Here is an 18699-nt window from a genome sequence, read left to right as displayed (position 1 = left end):
TTTATTGTATTGCTTTTTTATTTTTATCAATACATTATGGTAAAAAAATTTATTTTTATATGCAAACCTGAATTAGACTTCAACAAAAACTCATTCGAATCGGTATCTTTATTTTGGCATTAATTTCATCTTTGTTTACACAGCATTTTCATTCGAAATTCTAAATTTATGTTCATTATTAATACGTATAGTATAGATTATGAAGATATTTTCAAAACCAAATATATATATAAATATGATAATGTCCATAATATTGTTATCTTTATTAAAACAAATTAATACATAATTTAGCGGAAATATTTCACAGCATTTTATAAGTATTCATGAGTTCAAATTATGCATATCCGTAATGTTATGCAGCTTAATATATTCCACAGATACGGTTTTTATACTTTATTATAAACATAAAGTATTTATTAAACATATATAAACTCGGATAGTAAAGTTCAGCTGAGAGCGTAAAATGATTTTATTAAATTTAGTCTAATGTGAGCAGATAATTCATAAATGATGATGACTAAGCGAAACTCAGTCGTTTTTACGCAAACGTTTTGCTCCAACAATTGCTGTGAGAATATCTGAACAGATATAAATGTTATTATATATTCTGAACCTAACAATTTGATGTGTATTTAACAAATATTACATTAAAACAGAATCATGTACGTACTCATGTTTACAGCTAATTATATTTTAATACTCAATTATTTGAATGACTCCATCAAACCTACCTCAACATCATTTAGAATAATAAATCATCTGTATTTTCAAAGGTGATTTAATTATTCAATATTGAACAATTTTTAGATAAAAAGATTCAAATATATTATTGAATCATTTTTGTGCATGTTGATGAGTCAAACACTGTCTGATTAATATATGCGGCGTCATAATTTTATATTTAATTAATTTTTTTTTTGTAAAAAAAATATAAAAAAAGGTTAAAAAAAGTGATTTTAATGAAGTGACAAAATATTGCATTTATTTTCATAAATTTATTTATAATTTAAAGTTTGAGATTTGTTTGGAAGAGGTTACAAAAACATCTACTACTATTTTAAAATCTTTAATATGTACATAACAAATTATTATATATTACTACAATAGTTTATTATTTTAGTGAAAATACGAATAATATTTTTTAAGAAAAAAACTAATTTTTATAATTATAAATAATTTTAATCACAGTCGAACGCAACAAACATGAAGGGTCATACCCTGTTGTGTAAAAAAGTGTGGTAAGTACTTTTCACACTGGTGTATTCAATTCACTTTTACGAAATTATATTAATTCTGTAACAGATTATAATTAACAAGAGCAAATACTAGCATACATAGTGTCTTGATGAAAACTTTCTATTTAAGTTCGTTAAATATTTCACAAGTCATAAATAATGTACCTATATAGAACGTATTTATCTGAGATATAACACATTTTTTTATTTATTACTTTTTATCACTACTTTTATTTTTTACTTTTGCACACACAAAATTTGGCATAATGTTTGCGAAGCAATAAGCAATAAGATCCTATAAACTGTATTTATTTTTAATCAGCTGAAAGAGAAAAACGATCTGTTGAGGTTTGTCCACTTGTTTTACAGGGACTTGAAGTTTTGTCTTAACGACCATAGCAGCCAGGTCACGTTGTCGTTGACTTACTTTGATTGAAAATGGATAAAGCATTTTATATGATTTCAGTGAAATCTATATACCTGATTGAACCCTTTTGGTAATATTACTAATTGCAGTAGAGAAACACTGACAACATTTAAGATATCTTTTAGCAGATAATAATCCTCATCTTGTAATACTTCTGTTCTCCACCCTAATAATCTTTTGTTTTTAAATGCTGGGTAGGTACTTTTTTCTTTGCAGTTTTATTGGATGTATAAACAATTAAAACTGATTTTTATTGATTATTTTAAAGCACACATATCCTTGTTAATATTTCGTACGATAGTATTCATCATTTGGAACTGAGCTTCAGAATATAGGGTTGAAAAAATACCAGGAATTTAGACTGTTTTACAAAAAGTTCTCATGTTTAAAGTATAATATTGCTAAAAAGTGGATAGTTCAAATCCACTACCAGTAATCTAATTTTCAATACTATTCGAAGGACCAAAATATTAGAATTACTTTCTAATATTTATCTAATATCATATGAAACAAACGAAGTGCAAAGATAGAAGAACCATATTTTACAAAGTAATGATATTAACTAATATCGATTTAATCGCATCAATTAATTCTGGTTTATTCGCAACACATTGTATTTTTTAATCGTTCTCAGTACATTTTTATAAATAAGTAGAAATATTCCATGTAACGTACACAAAAACAAGGATTTAGCTGAATTAATCAAGCTAAATAATTAATTAGTTACATATTATTAGTTACGGGATGTAGGGATAAAAGATGAATTTTTATTTCGATGATACAGAAGAAAACCTGTTAAAATTATGAACATGGCAGAATAATACCAGAGCTCTATATCTGATAATACTGTCTAGAGTGACTAAAATACATCAAAAATTAGAAGATTCTCTTTAAAGATTAAGATTAAATGTAAATATCACAATTTTAAAGATTTTAGTTTCTACATCTATTTATGGGTCCATTAAACAGAGATATAAAAGCAAATTTATTAAGTCATTAATTAATACCAAAAGAGATCTGCTAGTTATACGAAAAATCATAGTTAAATATGAGCTTTTCAGTAAAAATTTTACAAAGGTCTAGTTAGTAAAAAAATTAAAATAATTTGATTTATTTTCAAATATCAAATAAATATCAGTAAATATAAAAATAAAATTTTTTTTCACAAAATTTGGGAAAAGTTTTCTTTCCTTGTGTACTTCTAATAAATCGCAAAATGCGTTGCTGGGTATTTTTGGACATTTAAAAATTATTGTATGTGAGTATATATTACAAATATGATATTAGTTTATATCTTTTTATATATTCTTATATTAATAAATTTATGTTTTTCTTATATGTTAAAGTGTTATTATAAATCAAGTTATCTTATAAATACTCCAAATCTTTTAGTTATAATAATTCCGTTTTTGTAATTAAATTTTGCTACTGTCAATTTATAATCCATATACATATGATGATTAATATAATAAACTGGTTCTTTTATATACCATGATTTTTTATTGATTATGGTTGAAATAGGAGATGTTACTACTTTAAGCTTGTTAGAAGTTGGGCTCTTAATTGTTCTTCATTTGTTCCCCAACTTAACAGATTGCTTTCTTTATATTCTAATGTGACCCATTTTTTGTACTGATTTTTTAGGATTATATAAAGAAAACAGTGGAGTAATTTGTAAAACAGAAATAATTAAATAACTGTTGTGTCGTTATTATAAGTGTAGCAGAACAATATTTAAGATTTTTTTTAACTCCATATAATTAATTGTAATTCATTCTATTCGTTAAGTACGTTTAATTAAAATACAATCAGTTTAGTTTAGTATCACTTTAATGGAAAATGGAAAATTTCATATTCCGTTAGGGCCATATTATACAGATAGTCATTGTCATGTCCTGTTTAAAATTGTTTTGTTTTCAATGTAAATTAAAAATTTGAGATTGAGAAAAAGAGCAATTTTGCTGAAAAGGTTTTCTGTGCCTCGTCATAGCTAGTTTTATTTCACAAAATAAACTTTAATAACTGGTTTTGAGGTTAAAATCGATTTCCGCCATTAAAGTTCGTAACGTGAAAATGATAAAATATAATTACCTAATTAAATTTAGGTACAAAAAAGACGTGTCTATATAGTAGTAAAGGTAGAAAATTGACAATTGTATTATGACTCTTTGCATAACATGTCTTTGGTGATGACCAATTGCCGTAACTATTCGTCATGAACCATTTCACGCTTTATATAACATGACCGATAGGAGAGTTTTCACTATAATTGTGTTTAAACGAACATATTTCATTATACTTAGTTGTTTAGCAAACTTAAACTAGGTCAGTTTAAGCATTATTGCGATGATTGTTGGGATCCACCACTTAAGCATGTCAATAAGTTAATTATATATAAAAAAAGTTTATACACAAAATATAAACAAAATATAGGCAGATCTTTCATTTGGTCTTTAGAAAATCTGAAAAGAGATGTCAGTCTTGCAAATGACCGCTTCCAGAATACGAAAGATCTTTCAAACGAACTCTTGCAAGAATTGTCCTGTTAATGTACTACATTTTATATAATAAAATATAAAACTTTTACTTTTAATCGGATTAGATTTAATTTTAACATTAGGAGAAGGTTTAGTCTTTTAGCTTTAGTCTGAGAAGGTTTTATTAAAAAATTCCAAGTAACTATATGTGGAAAATAAATATTAAAGATCCAAAGTAGACAAAGTCAACGTCTTTATTTTCTTTTAGTTCAAATGCTTTTATGTTAAATATATCTCTACCAAGTATTTTAGTAAAATCTTTCTTAGCCTAGCCCATTTATAACTATTTTATTCCCTTGAGCAGATTTCCTTTCTATATTAACCCTAAACTTCTCGTACTATAGAACCCTTTTTTTAATTGCACAATACAAGTAGCAAATATGCTTGTTCTAACAAAACGGCCGAGGTAAAAGTAGTGCTTCTTCCCGCACAGTCAAAAATGCTGACGTTCAGCTTGAAGCTATACAACAACAAAAACAAAGAAACTCACACCGCCATTCAACAATTAACTTTTTTTCTGTAAACTAAGCTAAATTTACTTTGTTAATATATTTATGTAAACAATATCCCTAAGATGAGTGAACACGATACGCCATATGTTTGTATGTATGTACAGGCATGCATATAAATATATGTGTACATATTTTGCATTAAACTGAAACATATTTTAGTTTTTTTAAAGCTCTTTGATGTTTATTTTATGAAAAAGTATGTGATTAAGAATTTGGTATATTCAGCAAAAATTTAAAAAAATATGATGGATTTTTAATATAAAATAATGCCTTGTCTAAAAAACTGATTTTAATTAATTCAAATCATTGCAACGAAAAAGAATGGCATCTTTTTTATTAAAATTAATAAAAATTGAAATTAATTGCAAAAACGCAGATTTTAAAGCTAAATAAGCTGCTTGAATTAATCCCAACAGAACAACAATGATAATAACAACAACAAAAGCAAAAATACCAACAGTAAAAGTAGTCAATTGATAAAGAAATTGCTTTTGTTGTTATATTAACTGTTCCTAACATGACAACAATAATAACAACAATAACAATATATAATCGGTCAAATTAGCTTTGTAAAAGGTCTTTCTCCTTCATCTCTTCACTTGCTTCCTACCTAAACAAATTGATTTGAATCAAGTAAACAAAGCCAGCAAAACTTAGTTGATAAAAGCAATTTGCAGTGCTTTTTGTATGGCAATTTTTTTTAATGGAAGTTAAGTTTGGAAGCGTAAAAAATGTATAAAAAAAAAGTTTCTTTGTTAGTTGAATTAGCAATGAATGGTTTGTGTGTGGGTATTTTAAATATTAGAAGCAAGTTGTTTTTGTAGTTAATTTGTTGAAGCTTGTAAAGTGAATATCAGTTGGCATAATATTAAATTCAAAAAGCAGTTTAATAATTTAGTAGCAGTAATAATTTATTGAAATTAATATTTAATCAACTTGAAATTTAAAATGCCTTTTAAATAATTATAAAAAAAGTGTAGAATATTTATTAAAATTTTTTTTTAATTAAATTGTGGTGCGTTTATGTGAGTGTGTTTTTTATGTCTTCTACTGCTTGGTACTTAAATGAATTTAGCATTTTTTTAGTTATAATTAGCATTAGTGGTAATAATTGCATTATTTACTTCATAATAATAATAGAATATAATTTTTTTGTACTTACATACTCTGCGCTTTTTGAATCATCAGCTTTGATTTGGCCACACATTAAAAGTGCAACAATTGTTACACTTGTCAAAATGTTAAGACGCATTTTCAACACTTTAACACTTACGAATTATTAATTAATTTTTAAAATTTCGAATTTCTTTAAAACCAATTTTTTTTGAATGTTAATTAATTTCGCAAGGAATTAAAGTGTAAATTTAATTTATGCAGTTATGAAAATAAAACAAACCGAACACTTGTTCAAAACAACACAACACGGCAAATGACACAACACTACTGAATTTATGAAAACAACACCATCCAAATTTTCCAAGAAATGGAACTTAAGACCATATGTGTGTGGAATGTATTTTATTAGTAGTTAAAAAAATACTTTAGTGTTGCTGTTTACAGAAAAAGTATTTTTAAACTTATGTTAATGTGTAAAAACAAATGTAAACATATATTAAATTAAAATAGGGTATTCAGGATGTCTGTGCATCGTTGAATGTGCAACATTACAAACTCAAATAATTGTGAATACATTTTGTATATATTAGTCTTGAAAATATTTAGAACAAATGATTTTTGTTTTCGTATTTATTTACTTATTTACTTTTTTTTTTATAAATTTGTTTTATTATTTAAGGTATTAAAACAATAAATTCACAATTTATGTATTCACAATTTAAACATGTTGTTTAAACATGTTCATATGAATAAAACCAAAAACTGACTAATGACTAATATAACTAATGAGCAAGGCTAAATATTTCGCTTACACATGATCAATGGTTAACGGAATGAATGAATAAACAAGTATCCAAAATAAAATCAAAAACGAATATATATATATATATATATATATATATCACTGATTTATCTACGAAGGCTTATGTATATATTATAATAATTTAAGTTGTAAAAATGATTGATATTTAAACTGTTTGATGACTAAGTTAAATGTCTTTGTTTTTGTTTTGACTTTGATTTGACTTGATCCTTTCTCTGTGTATAGTTTTTTCCGACTAAGGGTCTGGATTTGTCTTGTTCTTCTAAAGCAAAAAAGTTAAAAACCTTAACGACCTTAAAAAAATTTTTCTCTAGAAGCAGAGTCATTTGGGAATAAGCTGGACTATAGTCTGCGTTTTTATAGATGTGCTTGAGACAATCCTATATAAGAGCCTACCATTGGCATATAACAAAAAGTTATTGGAGTTTATTCCTAAATTATTCTCTTAGGAAATAATAACGTCTAGAAGGCATATAAAGGCAGCTGTTATTGTCCCTTACTAAACTATATACTGACTATTGTTTATGGTTTCAAAATTTAAACAAAAATGTAGGTTTCCAGATCTTTTTCTAACACGCTTACGGTCTTCAATTATTTTTTATAATCTAAGAAATAATATATGCGGTTTTTGAATCTGGAACTTATAAAGAACTATTAACGAAATAGTTTTTGATTTTAATGAACTGATTGATAGAATTGCAGCTCTAAAGACTAGGGAAGTATATATTTAAAAAATTCTTTTAAATATAAAGTTAATTTATATTTATTGCTTCATATACATTGTTTTTCAGATCTTCTTTATATATATTGAATTACTTTATGAAGTAGAAATATATGGTGGAAATCTTTGTGATACTAACTCTAGCATGAATTGTCAAATACATCAATATATTAAATATATCAACATATTCTTTAAAAAAACATTTTGAATGGGATAGTTTAATCATTCATGGTTCATATATGTACATTATTCCCTATCATATAAATTATATATATATATATGCATATAATATATTTATTATAATCTATTTAAAAAAGTTATAATTAAAATGATTTTACAAACAAATAAAATATTTTCTTTTAAAGAAATTATTATTTTCATAACAAATTTTTTCTTTATTTTACTGTATTATTCTCGGTGTTTAAAACATATTAGGCTAACCTAGTTAACCTTCAAACTGTTACGTTGGTTACTCAATAATTCCTTAGCGTATTGATATATTATATCCAAAAAATATCAATAAATAGTTAGCAAAGAGGACTATCAACAGTTTTTTAAATCACAATTATATAGTTTTCATTTATTGTTATTAAAAATATAAAAATAATTTAATAAAATAAAATGTCCACTCATACAGGTAGAGCTTTTTTGAACTCATGTTTAAAAACACCAATAGATCCTTGCAATAACTGTCCTGCGCCTATTTACAACCGACCAAAAATTTATTTAGGGCGCTGTCATAAAACAAAAGTAAAATCTACGAAGCAAGTAAGCCCTTCCGAGCCAGATACAGAAACAGAAGAGTTGGTTGCAAATACTGAGATTCGTTCTTTAGCTGAGCTTTACGATAGTATTCCAAGTAATATAAATGAATATTATATATTATTTATAGTAATTAAAAGTAAAAAATCTTTTATAATTTTTAGATTACTGTGATATTAATCATTTGCCAGAAGCTGAGTTTTACACAACTTTAGAAACATTACGTATAACTTGCGAAAATTTGAGAACCAATGAACCAAATACGTCGGAATATATTGAAAATCATAATACGGGCATGTCCACAAATTGCAATGCTAAACAAATAACTAAAAAGAGACCGACACCTATTATCAATATAAAAACGGTCCAGAAAAAACCAAATACCGCAATAACAACAACCAATACAAAATCGAATATATCTACACCATCTGCTTGTCTACGACCTAATAACTCTGCAGCATTTACCTGTCAAAAACCTAATACACTTTCACCAACGACTTGTACTAGGACTTTTCAAAAGAAACCATACGCTCATATACGTTCAAAAGTTTACCAAAGAAAGCCAACGATAACTATTAATGGAAAACAGTGCCAAAGAAAATCTACAACATATGCTGAGTTTAAACTAAAAGAGAAATTACAGCATCCACCATTTTTTCAAGATGACATCGATGCGGAGACAGCAACATTTCAGAAGTATCAAATAAACGTACCTTAATTTATAATTAAATCTGTAAAAAATTTCAATTATTATCATTTCAGTTGTCGAAAAGAATTCCAAGCTGAAGTTCAAGCTTTCAAAAAAACACTTAGGGAGCTAGAATTGGAACTTACCAGACCAAGATCGTTTAATATATCTGAAATTAATGAACAAACAGTTTCTACAAATGATTTATGTTCATATCGAGAACGTTTGAAAAAATCATTTTCTGCTAATGATATCGGTAATTACCGATGGATATGGAATGAGGATCCTATTGAAACAGCAGAAAAGGAAATCTTTAAAGCGATATGTTCACCAGAACCGCATGCGCACTTAATACAGCCAATGAATTTGAGTAATGGAAACAATAGGGAAGAAACGAAAGTATGCAGTGAAAAACTTAAGGAAGAAAATAGAATTATGTAAGTAACTAAATAAACAGTTATTTATATAAATATTTTCGAATTGCACATTTATACATACTAATAAAAGTAATATAGTTCCTGTATTAATGTCATCCAACACTATTTGGGGGAACATGCCTCAAATTTCTCAATCTGTCCATTTTTAGATTATCTGAACTGACACCATATTTTTCTAGGTCATGTTCTTGTCTGAAACGCTTCTTTATTAAGAAATAAATTCGTATTATTGTCATGTATAAATGGTTATTTAATAATTGTTTTGACAATTAATTGGATAATTTCTCCAGACATAAATTAAGATGGCTAATTTTAGATTGGAGAAAACTTCGAGACTCTCACTGCTAATTCTGTTGTTGGGAAATGATAAAATACTAATTAATGGATTAGTTAGTATAATCTACTTATTGTAAATATTTGTTATGTTATCACCGGTCAGAAAACCCAGTTTATTAAAATCCAGTGCAATAATCAATAAATTAAGGAAAAGTTCTCAACATGAGAATATTGTTATAAATGTACAAACCATTCACAGTCTCTACTGTGAGAAATATGTCATTTTACTACATAGAGATCTTATAGAGCTTATAAAGAAAATTTAAATTGTCGACCTCCGCACTTAGTGTTCGAAACAATGTTTAAAATTAGTTTCTTTAGTGTTATGTTTAAATCCCAAAAATATAAATTTTTTGTATAAATATACACCTTCATTTTTTTTTAATTAGAGAACCTAAAACTAATCCAACTACTTCGAATGAAATATCAATGACTACTACACCTACTATAATTGAAACTCCTGTAATTAATTTAACACCAGTTTCTAAAGTCAGTAGCAATACAGATGTCTTAAATATTGCAAATCTTAAAGCTAATGTAGACACGAAGAACCTAACACAAGAGCAAACATTTCCTATGTGTAACACTTCGACTTTAAACAAATCAAAGGTAAAGGACAAGAATTTATTAAAGTCAGAACAAGCACATACAATTCTTTTTTTTTAATAGATTCATTATCCGGCAATAATATATCCAGTAGCTAGACAGAATCTTGCTGCTACATTGCGTGCTGAGGTTGCTAAAAAAAAACTAGAAGAATTGGCTACTTATGACAACCCAATACCGAGCCCACCACCTTACGATTGGGGAGTACGTAAAACTCCAGCTTGGAAGTCCTTATCCTACAAGTAAGTTTGTATCTAATATCTATGTATCTAAAGATCAAATAATATAATACAATTTAGTATTGTAACTTTAAATCAATATCAGATAATAGTCCAACGGCCAGATAATGGCTGTCAAAACATTGTTTGAAACAATGTTTGAAATTAAATATAATATGTATTATAAACTTACTTGTAATATAGATATTTTATCTCATTTACATAAGTCTTCTCTAAAACAGAAATAATAAAAAAAACTGAATTTAGAACTACTCTAAATATGAAATTTATCATCTCAATATAATAGGGAACACCATAGGTTTACTATTATTTGTAATATCCTTATTGAAGAAATAAAAATATATCTTCTCGGTCCATTTCCATTTAGTATTAGCGGAAAACAGCAGTTTCAGAAATCACCAATAATGCCATCTCTATATCGGAAAAGATATACTATTAAACAATGTACAGTGATGAAAGGTGTAAACACATATATGTATATTGCTTCTTGTTAAAGTTAAAAGATACCTTGTTTTTCCTCTTTTGTTGCATATTTTGTTCTTAAATTGTCAGTGCTTATGACATATGTTTTCTACTTTCCGTCGTTGCTATTTGATCTCTAATAAGTTTAAAGTCGGTTTTGTTTTTTATTTTTTTAAGAATATTAACTTTTATTTCCAGCATTAATTTTTTGTATACATATTTCTATACGTATTTCGGCAAATTCGCTTTTGTCTTCATCAGGAGAATTTATTGTAGGAGTCTTTACTTTCTCTCTCCAGTAGCCATGACATAGGATAGAAAATATTCTATGTTATCAGTGTGAACCAAAACCTTTATCACAAACTCAACATATTATCTGCCTTCTTAATGATTTTAGTTATAGTTTCAAGCAATTTCAGAATCAGTGGACCAAACTCCATTATTTAGATTACTCAGATTATATATGAACAAAAAACATGAACTTGAGTATTAAATTATTAACACTCTTATGCCACCTCGCTCCTTTTTTGTAAATAAATGTAGATTCTTAACATTGCAGTATTTTAATCTTGGAAGACAGGGATTAAGGTTTCATATTTGGAAAATAAATAATTAACTTAGAGCGGTTAATTTTTATTAGTTTTTGAATTTAGTATTATAAGTAATACCCATCCACACCCCATGCTTAACATATGCAGAACACTTAACACTACTTACGAATACAATATATCAGGGCTGTCCAAAGCACGGCCCACGGCTAATATTTGTGCGGCTCACGACATGTTTTTAATCTACTACAATTACGCGAATTTTCTTTTGGTGTACTGGTAAAATCACCAAGTAAATGAATTTTATTTGATAAATTAATAAAACTAAATTTAACACAAGTGTTTTTATTTTTTTCAAAAACAATTATGAACTATGAATGTATATATTTGTTTTTACGGCCCTCCAATCTGTATAGTTATTGGTATTGGCCCACGATCGTATCTGACTGGATAGCCTTGCAATACATAGTCACTTTCTTTGCATTTATAACTCAATGAACTTGATTTAATTCTAATATACTTATATAAAAAATGTCAGACAAGATGAAATGGCTTCATAAATGCATTTGAAAATCAATTAAATACCAAGATTTTTATTCAAATTCAATCAAATCTATTAGATTTATAGCGTTTGGAAAAACTGCGCCTTTAGTCAAGACATCACTTTCTATAAGAAAATCTACCCTTTTTTCGGACAATATGTTAAGACTGAACTTCATCATAGTTTCTAAATATGAAATAAACATTTAATATTTCAATATCTTTTATACATAACTCAATAATACTTAAAGAAAACTTACAAATATTTGCATATTAAAATACAATACATATCCCAAATACTTTAACATATTACTTAATTCTTATAGCGAATCTCACAAAGAAATACTCAACATGCGTTTAGCCACACGCAAGGCTGAACAGGAATTCCAACAGCGCGCATATGAGAAACATTTAGCGCAAATGAGAATGAGAGTGAAAACGGCGCCGCTTTTATTAGAAGGTAAAACACATTGGGGTCCAACGGTTGGCAAAGTATCACACACTTGCCGCGTTGACGATGCAAAATTCAAACAGAAATTGAAACGTAGCAAAAGCTGCAAGAAACACAAGGTAAACGGTAGCAGCGGCAGCGAGACTAATTTACCACTATTTTGTAAAATATGCGCAGCTAGTTACACCGCAGCATCTCAACCTCCAAACGAAGGAAGACGTACTACCAGACCATTTACATATTTGACACCTGAATTGTTTGCGGCACATTTTAGTGAAAGCTGTGAGGAGCTATCAAGTTCAGATAGAGCTCAATTGTAAAAACATTATTTCAAAAAAAGCAACAATTTTTAGAATACATAATTGTATGCCCTACAAATAAATATTAAATGTTTAAAACAATTTCTGTTATATAAAATATCGTACATATGGTATATTATATATATTGCACATTTATACAACTTTAGTGCAAAATTTTATTATGCATAAAATTTTGTTTGTATAAAAAATACTTTTTAATTTATTTTACACAAACTTTTAAATTATAATTAAAGTTAAAAGTATAATTTGTGTATAATTTACGCATTTTATAATTATGTATGCTAATAATTAAACACTCTTTTATGGAAAAATTTTAAATTCAAGAAAATTCGTTGCTGTATCAAAACCTTTCAGCTGCTGTTCAGTCAAAGGTGCATTTCCAGGACGCAACATAATGATTACCTGCATTCCGGCTTGCTTTGCAGCTTTAGCTTCTAATATAAAATAAACGTTAGTACATTATTATACTCTTATATATAAAAAATATTTTATTCACCTTCCCAAACATCAGTTAAAAATACAATCTCACGTATAACCAAACCCATCTCTTTGGCAATCTGAATATACGACTCTGGTACTCGTTTGTTACCAATTGTTGTATCAAAATAATGACTTATTACTGGTGATAGATCTCCACTCACCGAATGACTAAAAAGTAATTTTTGTGCAGCAACACTACCGCTGGAATAAATTGCCACGTTCAAGTCCACTGAGTTCCAATTAAAAAATGCGCTAAAGCAATCATCAAATAGACTAGAAACAATATATTAATTCAATATATTTATGCTTATTCCATTAATTTGTATTATACACTTACTGGCCTTTTAGTTTGCCATCTTCATAGCCTTTTTTCCAGATCATGCCTTGTAACGTTTTAAATGGCCCAAGTTTAAGATCCAAATCGGTTAAATATTTGACAAAATCTGCTATTATTTTTGAAGAAATGTCAAGGGAATCTTCATTCGTGTTCTGTTTGAACTCATTGAATTCGTTTAAGACTTGTAAGTTATTAACCACTTCTTTTGTGGTGGCGTCCTCCCAAGTCTCATCTAAAAATTCTTTGGCATGTTCTATTGCATATGGAAATAATTCATCCTTTTAAATGAAATACATATTTGTTAAGAATAAATACTCTATAAAAATTATTTTAAAATGCTGTGCATTGTTACCTTAACAAAGCTTATAGATGTTGTTGTTCCTTCTATATCCAAAAGCACAGCTCTGGCACGGTAGTCAAACATTTTTAAGGAATATTAGAAGTTTATTTTCTAATATTTTTATTTTAGTTTTAAGGTTTTAAATATATTAAAGTTCCAAACTACAATTGAACAAAATCATTATCTAGCTTAAACAACAAACCGGCAACAATGTGTTGGGCATGGTAAGTTACTAATTGGTGTGATTATTTTCATGTAACAATATCGATGATGGGAAACTCACTATCCAAAAATTGGACTAACATATTACATATGTTGAATTATTCTAAAATAGAAATTTGTAGAGAAAACGAACATCTTTAGTAAAACTATAATAGTTATAGAATTATATTTAAAACATATTTTGATATTATATAAACATTTATATGATTCATTAATGAAAAATATGATACAAATGTGCGCATGATAACTAAAAATTTCCATAGGAACAAAAATTCAATTATTTGTACTGTGTGAATAGACCATAAGGTGAGTTTTTTTTTATGCTTGCCTTGAATGGACAAAGCTAAACACAATAACACGAATAAATTATAATAGTAGTATTCTGTATTGTGTAACTAGAAAAAATAACTCACAAAAAGCAATAATAGCGGTGAAAAAGTTGAAAATATTTTTTTCCACAGAATATAATTAAAATTTTAATTTTATTTAGTCTTATTTAAACAATATAATTTACATTTAAAAAATAAGTTGCATTTTTTAATATATTAAAAAATTTTTATATGTTAGGATTCGATCTCTTATACTGGTAATCTCTAATATATATTTGCATAAATTTTTTATAGGTAAGTTTCTAAAAGTAATGAAGTAGTGAAATATTTTTTATTGTATATAAATTAATCGAGTTTTTGGTTGACCATACAGCTGTTTCGAGTATTGCCAAATACTCATCAAAAATGGAATTGGAATTATTTCTTGCATTTAATTATAATTTAATTTTTTGAGACTGTAAACCACCATCAAAACCACCATATTATTAATTTTTGTAAGAAAAATTACTTTAAATAATTCAGAAAGAGTTTAATTTTAGTTGTTTGACTGCTAGTTGTCAATTAACAGCAATATAAAATTCATTTAGAGTTTGTGCGTATTTATGATAATGTAAGCTTGCTATTATATTAATATAAAAAATAGTCAAAATAAAATTATAAATTTATTAAGCACTTATAAAGATTTACAAACATTTGTTGACTGCATGTAACATAAAATCTATCTACAGAAATTCATTTTGAACTGCGGCATTACTTTTCAATAACTGACATGTGGCATCTCAATATGTTTATCGAGTCTCGATGAAATTATTATTTTTGACAGTTGGAACAGAGCATTTCACCCTTTAGAGCTGTCAAAATAGTTTCCCAGCAATATTTCGAGAAAGTTACTTGTTTTATTATTAATTAATTGAATTTTTACCTAGTACGGTTATCGGTAAATAATTGAAATAGATTTATATGAGACGTATAAAGTGTGTGAAAAGATTGTTGCCTTTTTTGAATCGAAAGCTTGCGAAAATACGTTCAATACAATTTTGCATTATTTAAACAAAACTAAAATAGCACAGCAACAACAAAAACGCACAACGACAAGAAATTTCGATTTGTTGTTGTTATTTACATTGTTTTGTAGAAATGAAAACGATTAGCAACGTAGCGTCGTGCTTAACAACAACAACAAAATCTGCACCAAAACAAAGTGGCCTACGTGATTAACAAAAAACAGAAAAAAACAACAAAATAATGAGAAAAGCAAACAAAAATTGACAAGCACTGCGGAAATTAACTGAGTATCAACTGTAAAGTTTAATAGCTTTGACAGTGTTATCAACCTGCCCCTCACCACTTGCAACAATAAAAGTGTGAAAACAGCTGCAATAATTACAACAACAACAACAACAACAACAACAGCTACTACTACTACAGCAAAGTTAGTGAGCAAGTCCACACTAATCTGACTGACCGCTTCCACTTCAAGGTTAAAGTCGTAAGTACGAAAAAAAAAATATGACAAATGCATAAGAGGGCAGTACAAGGACAAAACAAAAAACGACTACCTTATACCTTATTGACACACAAATTAAATATAAAATATAACTAAAAGAAAAAAAGAAAATATGGAAACACATATAATGACACAACAAAGTCAACACCGAATGCCGGCACCTCCATGTTGCGCCATTTGTGGCACACAAGATCAATTGTTGCGTTGTGCCAAATGTAAGACTGTTTACTATTGCTGCACAGGGCATCAGCACATAGACTGGCCATCCCATAAGCAGGATTGCCGCTTATTGGCTAGGCAGCGTAATAACAGCAGAATGCAGCAACTGCAACAAGCTGTTGCTGCCGCTAATTTGAACAGCATAGAGCAATCGTTCACAAATCCTGTGAACTATAACAATGCTGGCCTGATGAGTACGAATGTTGTACAATCAGGTATACTAAGTGCTGTTCAACCGCCGTCTGTGATTGTAAGTACAACTGAAAGTGAATTTATGAATGGTCAAGCGCAGTCTGTCATGCATCGCAACAATGGGTTCTATGGTAACTTAGAGGCTAATTCCACGACAGCCGACCAGTTACGCTTAAATCCTGATGGACATTTAAATGATGAAAATAAAGTGCTGGCACAACAAAATCATCAGTTGCAACAACCACAGTTCCAACATCAAGAGCCACAACAACAACAACAAATGCAACAGCAACAACAACCAATCATGTACCAACATATACAGCAACAAAATCATTTGCAACAATTTCCGTATGGAAATAACTTCAACTATAATCAACATGAGCGCAGTTTCGCTTTTCAAATTGGGCGCACATGTGGCGACGAAAACGCAATCGGAAATGCTAAGTAAGTTAAATACTTTAAGTTTATTAACTTAAAATATAGTCTAAGTAACTTAAATACAATTCAAGGAATTTTTATGAATTCTGTGTATAAGTTATATATCATAAAGATCTTATATGTGGATTTAATTAGATGGTCTAGTATTCATATAATACTAGGTCTAATAATCGTTCTTATTAAAAATTCATTAATAACGGTGTTAATATATTTTTCTGATATAAGAATATATGTATCTAAGAATAGTGACACATCACAGTCTGTTGATTCTGGGATCATTGTGTGGGTTACAGCAAGTTCTTTTTTTTCCGATTCAGTTAAAATTAGTGGAAGTGGCAAAGCGTTACAAGGAATGAGAGTTAAAATAATGTCCAGGATTCGTTTTCTGATAATCCTAGAATATAAGCACATAAGATTGGCGAAATTTTCATTCGACATTTCATGCTCGATTTGCATCTTTAAAAAAGGGTAGCTAATTGGAGCGTGCTTAGTTAAAAAACCAGTGATTCCTTTTAGTTGATATATATTTATAATAAGAAAATTGTCAGTATTTTTGTTGTTGACGAGAGGGAGTTATTTGGATTCCATTAAATTTTTCATATCAGTTTCTGCTTTCGCATTTTATATTTAATATTTCAAAATGCTGATGCAGTGGAAGTGAAAAGCTTGGGTTCTATGAAGATAGTTAAGGCATGAAATATAGTTATCTTGGTAGTTGTTTTGTTATCGTCAAATGTTTCATGTTCTAGTATTCGGTCAAATATTATTATGTTCATACTCAGTCTACTGACATATTGTAGTTGCTAGTTGTTGTTGACAATTAGCTTCATACCTACAGTTTAGTCTAGCTTAGGTGAGGTGTTTAATATAGTCAAAATGGAGTATCTAAGACAAACGTTTAATTATTCAAAAACCATATATATATATGAAAGTTTGTTGTAATGCAAAGTGTACCTTCAACTTTAGTTTTACCTTCATTGAGCTTTTGGTGAAATAATTTAAAAATTGGTATGGGCTCTAAAATTCTATATGTATTGTCAAACATTACTACGTTAAGATAATTCAGTAAAAAATTTTTCTCTTATGAAACAACCATGAAACAATACTAAATATACATATGTATAAATATAATCCTCTAGTTCATTTCGGGGTGTTGGCTTCAATCTCTCTTTCAGTCTGGCTACGCGCCTGCTTATACATATATATTTATGTTCAGACATTTTTAAACATTAAAACTACTACGAGTATAATATGATGATTCATGTTTGTTAATTACAAAAATAATTTAACAGATAATTTTTTATTTCCAATTATTTCCACTTGTCTATTAGTAATTAACTAAATAAGCCATTTATTATTTATGCGCCTACAAATTTAAGTATATTTGACTTCTGGAATCAACTCAAAGCTGTCTGACACATTTGATTTTATTTGATGGACATTTTAATACCAAATGAGTTTGTTTTAATTATACTAACTTAGATAATATAATACTCTATGTAGTCATTTACATCAAATATAAGTATAAATATATACAGTCATATGCAAATTTTATTCCTAAATATATATATATTTATTATTGAATTAAATAATAAATTAAGGAACAATTAACAGCACAGCAAATGTATGTGCAAGTCTGAGATTTAGGTAAGAATTTTAACACAACAAGTTTTGTTTATTAACACAAAAGAAAAATTTAATATTTGTATTTCTATTTTTAAATGTTTTATATTGTTTACATAAATATACACATATCATATAAAATAATATATGTATTCTATTGTATATATTGCACAAGATGTGAATAATGCAAGAATTAATTAGTTTAGATTTCATAGTCTTGCTTAATATTTTTCAATTAGTGCCTTTTATATA

General features: G+C 27.7%; 3 protein-coding genes across 3 annotated transcripts; 2 read left to right on the top strand and 1 right to left on the bottom strand.

Moving 5' to 3' along the window:
• The first annotated feature begins 7992 nt into the window (after positions 1-7992).
• LOC119680102 lies at positions 7993-12841 on the top strand. The gene is made up of 6 exons (XM_038092753.1): positions 7993-8230; positions 8298-8829; positions 8896-9258; positions 9984-10203; positions 10264-10442; positions 12316-12841. The coding sequence occupies exons 1-6, from the start codon at positions 7993-7995 to the stop codon at positions 12758-12760; spliced, it is 1977 nt and encodes a 658-aa protein (XP_037948681.1). The 3' UTR covers positions 12761-12841.
• Positions 12842-13021: 180 nt separating this feature from the next.
• LOC119680623 (enolase-phosphatase E1) lies at positions 13022-14227 on the bottom strand. Its single transcript, XM_038093542.1, has 4 exons — positions 13930-14227; positions 13578-13855; positions 13257-13513; positions 13022-13194 (listed from the first exon to the last, which is right to left on the bottom strand). The coding sequence occupies exons 1-4, from the start codon at positions 13999-14001 to the stop codon at positions 13061-13063; spliced, it is 741 nt and encodes a 246-aa protein (XP_037949470.1). The 5' UTR covers positions 14002-14227; the 3' UTR covers positions 13022-13060.
• Positions 14228-15168: 941 nt separating this feature from the next.
• LOC119684036 (putative mediator of RNA polymerase II transcription subunit 26) lies at positions 15169-16681 on the top strand (the record flags this gene model as incomplete). Its single annotated transcript, XM_038097972.1, is given in 1 exon segment — positions 15169-16681. A coding segment is annotated over 1 exon segment (594 nt), but the record flags the coding sequence as incomplete, so codon positions are not given.
• Between the last annotated feature and the right edge of the window lie 2018 nt (positions 16682-18699).

Source organism: Teleopsis dalmanni, chromosome 2 (genome assembly GCF_002237135.1).
Source record: "Teleopsis dalmanni isolate 2A chromosome 2, ASM223713v2, whole genome shotgun sequence".
NCBI classification, from domain to species: domain Eukaryota; kingdom Metazoa; phylum Arthropoda; class Insecta; order Diptera; family Diopsidae; genus Teleopsis; species Teleopsis dalmanni.
This window is presented reverse-complemented; position numbering and strand designations above follow the sequence as displayed.

What these genes read in the sequence shown, in the direction of transcription:
- LOC119680102 (XM_038092753.1), top strand. Translation starts at nt 7,993, where the DNA reads ATGTCCACTCATACAGGTAGAGCTTTTTTGAACTCATGTTTAAAAACA. An exon ending in GCTTTACGATAGTATTCCAA is followed by an intron (nt 8,231 to 8,297) that starts GTAATATAAATG and finishes TATAATTTTTAG; the next exon opens with ATTACTGTGATATTAATCAT. An exon ending in AAGGAAGAAAATAGAATTAT is followed by an intron (nt 9,259 to 9,983) that starts GTAAGTAACTAA and finishes TTTTTTAATTAG; the next exon opens with AGAACCTAAAACTAATCCAA.
- LOC119680623 (XM_038093542.1), bottom strand. Translation starts at nt 14,001, where the DNA reads ATGTTTGACTACCGTGCCAGAGCTGTGCTTTTGGATATAGAAGGAACA. An exon ending in CATCTATAAGCTTTGTTAAG is followed by an intron (nt 13,856 to 13,929) that starts GTAACAATGCAC and finishes TTCATTTAAAAG; the next exon opens with GATGAATTATTTCCATATGC. An exon ending in GATGGCAAACTAAAAGGCCA is followed by an intron (nt 13,514 to 13,577) that starts GTAAGTGTATAA and finishes TATTGTTTCTAG; the next exon opens with TCTATTTGATGATTGCTTTA.